Source organism: Pectinophora gossypiella, chromosome 12 (assembly GCF_024362695.1).
Source record: "Pectinophora gossypiella chromosome 12, ilPecGoss1.1, whole genome shotgun sequence".
In the NCBI taxonomy this organism is placed as follows: Eukaryota; Metazoa; Arthropoda; class Insecta; order Lepidoptera; family Gelechiidae; genus Pectinophora; species Pectinophora gossypiella.
The window spans coordinates 17,501-25,000 of NC_065415.1; the positions used below are offsets into that span (position 1 = coordinate 17,501).

At 49.3% G+C, this 7,500-nt stretch overlaps 1 protein-coding gene across 1 annotated transcript in view; it reads left to right on the forward strand.

Annotated features, from left to right (window-relative positions):
• The first annotated feature begins 2,396 nt into the window (after positions 1–2,396).
• The window catches only part of LOC126371572 (uncharacterized), a 5,481-nt gene continuing 377 nt past the window's right edge, over positions 2,397–7,500 (forward strand). The window contains exons 1-2 of the mRNA XM_050016895.1: positions 2,397–3,842; positions 3,907–7,479. Coding sequence (XP_049872852.1) covers positions 2,397–3,842; positions 3,907–7,479 — 5,019 coding nt within the window. The remainder of the gene's footprint in view (positions 3,843–3,906; positions 7,480–7,500) is intronic.

Here is a 7,500-nt window from a genome sequence, read left to right on the forward strand (position 1 = left end):
TCCCCCTGACACGCGATACATCAAAAGACGCACCTCACCGAGCCCGATTTTTCGGGAATTTTTCCCGATTTTTCCTGAGCGTCCCGAAGGAGTTACAGCTGAAAAACCAAATCCACGTGGCCACATGTCACGTGATCCAGAGGTGACAGCGAGACGGCGAAAACTTCGGTAGAAGCGGCGGAAATTAACAAAAATTCCAGCGGTGCGTCCTGAATTTTAGACATTATAGTTTTTCAGGAGATTGTATTTATATGTGAAAACTTTGCACCCTTATAACTCCGAAAGTAAGACGACGACCCCTCTTTTTTAAAGGGAATTTAGTTGCGCGCTAACATTTTTAGTCCGCTTCCAAAAATATAGATTTTTACGACTGAAAATTTCGGAGTTATAAGGTAAATTGTGAAAAAATCCTGAAATTTCAGTTTTTCCTGAATAACTTTTGCGTCCTCAACTGTATTTTTATTGTGTTTAGTCTATAAGATAGGGCGTAACGATACGCACCCGTGGACACCTCACTTGTTGTTCTAGGGCGGATACCTCCGGAGCTATTAAGTTTTCAGGAACTTTGGCTATAACTCCTGAAACACCCCAAAATTCAAAATTTTTTCGACGTAGTCAACTTTAGATTGTGTATTCGGTCATATATAAAACAAATTCTGGGTCCCTAGCTCATCAGGGGCCGAATTTGGACAAAATCGGCCATTTTGTCCGCCATTTTGGATTTTTAAAATTGGAATATCTCCGGTGCTATTTGCCTTGGAACAGCGGGGTTTCCACTCAAGGTGAGAGGAGTGGAGATTCCTTCGAGTCTGTGGGGTTTCAGTCGAATCGGACACCTGAAAAATTTTCAGGCTGAAACCAGTTTCAGAGGGCAGAGGAGATCGCGCCTAACCCAGGATCCAAAACCCCGTGCTCTTGGGAGCAATAGGAGCTGAGCTATTCGCCCCCAAAGTTGGACTTTGACAGCTGAGTCAGCTGTCAAACCGACTTTGACACTCCGTAGCTCGGTAAGTACGGGGCCTAGGAGACTGCGGTTTTCTTTGGTAGGCTCAGGGGCTTCACCCCAACCCGTCCCCCCGGTTTTCAGGACGATCGGCGTCCTGAAAATTTCAGGGCCTGAAACTGGTTCCGGATGAAAGTTCAGGTCGCGCTGAGATAGGACAGCCCAAACTCCGGTGTTCCAGCTGCTATAGTTGCGGAGTTACAGCCTGTCGAACATCGAGTTTGACAGCTGTCAGAAAAGTTTGGGCCGCTCTAGCTCGGCTCTTTTTGATCCGATTTGGCTGGGACTTTTTCCAGAGGTTGTCCCCCGATCCGAACTACCCCCCCGGGTGGCTTTCAGGCAATTCGGAGTCCTGAAATTTTTTCAGGCTGAAAGCTACTCCGACGGATAGGGAAGGTCCGGCTGAGTAAAATAAACCCAGACTCCAATGGTCTGCGACCAATAGCGGCGGAGTTATAGCTGATCAAAGTTGAACTTTGACATTAGAACCGCCATCTTGAAAATTTTTAAAGAAATTTAACTCGGAGACCATTGGAGCTATTAAAGCGCGGTTTTTTCCAAATTGTGAGTCTTCTTAAGACCTATCTTACGACACTGTGGGTGGGACTCTACGTAGAGCGCAAGTAGAGTTTCGGCTCTATCTCTCGAAATCGCCCTAACACAACCGAATTTTCTTTCGGCAACGACCATATAGGGACCACTGGAGGCGGTTTCCAGGGACAAACAACGGCTAAACTCTACATAGAGTCTCAAAAAATACAAAAAACTTATTTATTACGGAATCCTACTCGGACCACTTGGGACTTATCCCAGGTGCACTGTAGATCTACCCTAGGTCGAAATTCGACTCTCGCATCTATAGAGACGTTTGTATATATATTGACAAATTCTATTGTACTGGCCCAGTTGCATACTGTGCCTAGATGTCTTGAGCGGTATCTATCTTTACCATAATTTCATCGTTTTCTTGACTGCTGCTGGATCTCGGCGACACATACACACACACAGTACATACAACATACATACACACACAACACACACACGCACGCATACATACACTTACCTTACTGACTCCACTTACCTGCATGACCCGGCGTTGACGCCTACTCACCTCGTAGACCACTGGAACTGTAGAACACTGACCCGTAGTTGCGCAGCGAAGATCTGAAAAAGAAAAAAGGACAATTAATAAACGACGAACTATATACAATAGAATAAATTATACTACTTTTATTTTACAACCTAATCTTATTTTATTTTATACCCTACATTTATTTTCCCCTTTTACAACTTATACAATTTACCCATTTACTTTTAAAATTGAAAACTGTCTCTACTTTTAGAGACCTAATATAATTATACTTGTTGACTTTGACGTGTTCCCCTGCTGAAAATGAGCTTCGGGTTCAGGACTCCCGCAAAGCGGATCATGGACAAACCCGAGTCCCCAAAGGCCCCGGAAAAACCGAGAGGCAGCCCAAGCTCCCAAGCCAATGTTAGGCTGAGTATAGACGCCTGGGAAGCGGGAGAAATAATTAACTTGACGCAAGTCACACCCCCCTCACAACCAAAACCAGAAGAAGCGCCTCCCCCCAAATCTACCCAACGCAAGAGGGCCCCCACACAAGGAGCACGGGCTAAAATAAGTGACTCACCACTACTTCCCTCTACACCGGTCACCAGAGCGGCTAAAGCCAGAACCTGGGTGACGAAAGGCAAAACCTATCTCAGTGAATCAAAAAACATGAAGACTGAACTGAAGAACGGCCTCATCGCTGCCTTAGACAATCTCTACAGATGTTATAAGGAAGCGGAGGCGGACAAAACAGTAACATGGGGAACGGTGGAGACGGGGAGAGAGCAGGGTGAGGAGGAAAAGGGAAAGGAACAGCAGACGATAGGGACCGGGAATATTGACGAAGAAGTACAGGATAGGATAATAGGGAAGATTGAGGAACAGACCCGGCTACTCCTGGAACACGGAAAAAAGCTTGACGAATTAAGAGAGACCCTGGAGAAAAAGAACGAAGATGCACAGATACTCTCGTACGCCAGTGTGGTGGCAGGACCGCCCAAGAGGGTCACCTCAGAACGGACTGCGCTACACTCGGTAGTTATCACATCCGCAGATAAGGAAGAAACGGGAGAAGAAATACTGGACCGAGTTAGAAAAGCTGTAAATGCTAAGGATGGAGGGATAGAGGTAGAAAGGGTACGGAAAGCTAAGGATAGAAAAATTATCCTAGGCTGTAAAAGCAAGGAGGAGAGGAAGAGGGTTAAGGACCGACTGGAGAGTGCGGGACAACACCTCAGCGTCGAGGAAGTGAAAAACAAGGACCCGATGCTGATCTTCCGGGGCGTCCTCCGCATTCACTCAGATGAGGAAGTGCTGAGGGCGCTGCGGAACCAGAACCGGGACATTTTTCATGGCCTCGACGCAGAGGAAAATAGAGTCACAGTTAAATACAGAAGGAACGCCAGAAACCCCAGTACGAACAACATAATCGTCACCACGTCACCAACTATCTGGAACCGAGCGCTGAACAAGGGTAGAGTCCGCATTGATCTGCAGACGATTTACGTGGAGGATCAGTCTCCCCTGGTGCAGTGCACGCGATGTCTGGGCTACGGGCATGGAAGAAGGTTCTGTAAGGAACCAGCGGATCTGTGCAGCCACTGCGCGGGCCCACACCTTAGAGCAGAATGCCCCCAAAGAACAGTGGGCGCGGTCCCAGAGTGCCGGAACTGCATGAAAGCTGATCTGGAGGATGCAGCCCACAATGCATTCAGCAACCAATGTCCCACGCGCATGAAATGGGATAGACTGGCGCGAGCATCAGTAGCCTATTGCTAAAGTGGTCCCAAAGAGCAAGCCTTATAAGATATTCCAGGCGAATCTCCAGAGGAAGAAGCTGGCGACCCAGGAGCTCATGATTGAGGCCGGAAAGCGCAAGGCAACCGCAGCGCTAATCCAGGAACCCTATGTGGGCGGAGCAACGAAGATGAGCGGGTTTAGAGGCGTTAGAGTCTTCCAAAGCACTAGGCCAGGAAGCGGGACCGTTAAGGCGGCAATAGCCATTTTCGATCCGGACCTTAACGTGATACAGTACCCAGAACTCACCACGGAAAACATCGTCGTGGTGGGGATCCAAACCAGTGCCTGGAAACTCACGTTAGTCTCGTTCTACTTCGAGCCAGACCAGCCACTAGGGCCCTACCTGGATGTCCTCAAAAAGGTTGAAAACAAGACGGGACCTAACAGGCTCATAGTGGGAGGAGACGCCAACGCCTGGAGTATCTGGTGGGGAAGCAGGGAAACCAACGATAGGGGTGACGAGATGCTGGGAGCTCTCGACCAGCTTGGACTACAGATACTCAACACAGGGGAAACTCCAACCTTCGACGTGATCAGAGGAGAAAGGCGCTACACCAGCTGCGTTGATATTACGGCCTGCACAGCGGACATGTTGTCGATGATAGATAGCTGGAGAGTAGTCGAAGATTTGACGGGGTCGGACCATAACGGCATAGAGTTTCAAGTCAATCTGAAAAGGTCGAAAGGCATAAGCGTAAACCGTACTACAAGGGTCTACAACACCAAAAAGACTGATTGGGTCCAGTTCCACGCAAAGCTGAATGAAGTCATGCTGGAACAAAACATCACACCGGCAAAAATAGCTAAAATAAACAGTACCCAAGAAATTGAACAAGCTGTAAAAACCATAACTTCAGCTGCAACCGAAGCAAGTTCCCACGCTATGCCTAAAAAGAAAAACACAGATAAACTCACCGTGCCGTGGTGGTCCGATGAGCTAGCCAGCCTGAAGAAGGAAGTCGCAACGAGAAAGAGGAGGATCCGGTGTGCAGCGTCAATCAGGAGACCGAAGGTTGTTGAGGAGTACCTGAAACACAAAGAGAAGTATGAGTTAGAAGTGGTCAAAGCGCAGGTCGGGAGCTGGAAGGATTTCTGCGGGAAACAGACTAGAGAAGGCATGTGGGAAGGGATATACAGGGTGATAGGGAGGACATCCAAAAGGGAAGAGGACGTGCCGATGGTGAGGGACGGAGTAGTCTTGGACGCGGCGAATTCGGCGCGATATCTGGCCGAGACTTTCTACCCAAGGGACGATAGGGAAAAAGACAACGACGAGCATAGGGCAATAAGAAAGAGGGCGGAAATGACGAATGAAGGGAAGCAAGGTGAGTCTTGCGACCCTCCATTCACTGCAGACGAACTCCTAAGAGCCACAAAGTCTTTCAACCCGAAGAAAGCACCAGGTTCAGACGGACTAACAGCAGACATATGGGACCACCTAATCAGTAGCAACACAGACACCATCTTGCGTTTGATGAATAAATGCTTGACGCATCAATACTTCCCTCGATCGTGGAAGGAGGCGACGGTTATTGTGCTTCGCAAACCCGGGAAAGAATGCTATGATTCCCCCAAATCCTATAGGCCGATTGGGCTCTTGCCTGTGTTGGGGAAAATTTATGAAAAGATGATCGTGGCCCGACTCAAGTTCCACTTACTGCCGAAAATGAGTACTCGCCAGTACGGCTTTATGCCCCAGAAAAGCACTGAGGACTCCCTTTATACGCTGATAAATCAAGTAAGAACCAAACTCGAGGAGAAGAAAATTATAACCCTTGTGTCACTGGATATAGAGGGGGCCTTCGACAGCGCATGGTGGCCTAAAATAAAGGTACGACTGGCTGAGGAAAGGTGTCCGGCAAACTTAAGGAAGGTCGTTGAAAGTTACTTGAGCGAAAGAACGGTGAGTGTAAGGTACGGGGGCGCGGAGTACAAAACCAGAACCGAAAAGGGATGCGTCCAGGGGTCAATAGGTGGTCCCATACTCTGGAACCTGCTGCTGGATCCCTTGTTGAAGGGGCTAGAGGAACGCGGGCATCAGTGCCAAGCGTTCGCTGATGACGTCGTACTTATATTCGACGCACACACTGCACAAGAAATACAAAGACATGCCAATGCCGCTCTCGAGTATGTTCGGGTGTGGGGAGTTATGAATAAGCTCAAATTCGCACCGCATAAGACCAGCGCAATGCTGGTGACGCGGAAGCTTAAGCATGACACCCCGCACCTGACCATGGGAGGGATCGACATTGCCATGTCCAAACAGATCAAACTTTTAGGCCTCACTATCGATAATAAATTAACCTTCAACACACACGTCGCCAACGTCTGCAGCAAGGCAGTTGGTATCTACAAACAGTTGTCTAGGGCCGCAAGAGTGAGCTGGGGTCTTCATCCGGAAGTGATACGCAGCATATACACCGCAGTGATAGAGCCTATCGTCTTGTACGCTGCAAGCGCATGGGCGCCGGCGTCCAACAAACTGGGAGTGAGGTCTAAGCTGAACAGTGTTCAGCGAAGCTTCGCCCAGAAGATGTGCCGTGCATATCGCACGGTATCCCTAAACTCGGCACTGGTGTTGGCTGGGATACTCCCCTTGGACCTGCGCATACAGGAGGCTGCCTCGCTGTATGAGGCCCGAAGGGGAGTATGCCACCCAGCGCTGGCGGGCGGGGATATCGAGCGTGTTGCATCGGCACTCCAGATGCCGCACCCAGCGGAACGGAGAGCGATAGAGCTGCGTCACCTGGTGGACGAGGAACAGTATCGCGACAACAGCGACTTTCAAGTTCGCATCTTCACGGATGGCAGCAAGATTGAGGGAAAGGTCGGAGCCGCACTATCCATCTGGACTGGTGCGGCGGAGACGAAAACCCGAAAGCTTGCTCTGCCATCCTATTGTACCGTCTACCAGGCCGAGCTTCTCGCTCTCTGTGAAGCCACTCGGGAAGCCCTGAAGCGTAGAGAGACCAGCTTTGCCATATATAGCGACTCTATGGCAGCCCTCCTCACAGTCGTGAACCCCGAAGCCCTCCATCCTCTTGCCGTGGATTCAAGAGACGCCATTTATCGCAGTAGCATCCAGAACAAGAGCGTCTCCTTGTTCTGGATAAAAGCTCACGCGGGGTTGGAGGGTAACGAGAGAGCCGACTCGCTCGCAAAGGAGGCTGCCCTAAAGTCCAAACGCAAGCCGGACTACGATATGTACCCGGTATCATTCGTCAAGCGTTTTATCCGAATGGATACGCTTGACGAATGGAACCGGAGATACAGCACGGGGCACACAGCGTCCACCACCAAGCTGTTCTTCCCGAGTGCGGTTGAGGCGTACAGGACGATACGCAAGCTGAGCATCACCAAGGAGTTGACCCAGGCTCTAACGGGGCACGGTGGTTTCTCTGAGTATTTGACTCGCTTCAAATGCAAAGAGAACCCAGCGTGCGCCTGCGACCCTAACACCGAGGAAACTGTCCCCCATCTGCTTGTAGAGTGCCCGATATATGGTAAAGATAGATTCGATCTGGAACAAAAAACAGGTTACAAAATAGAAATCAGTAACTTAAACGAACTTGTGACTGATAAGAAGTTTAACGAGACATTTGTTAGATATATAAGTAAGATA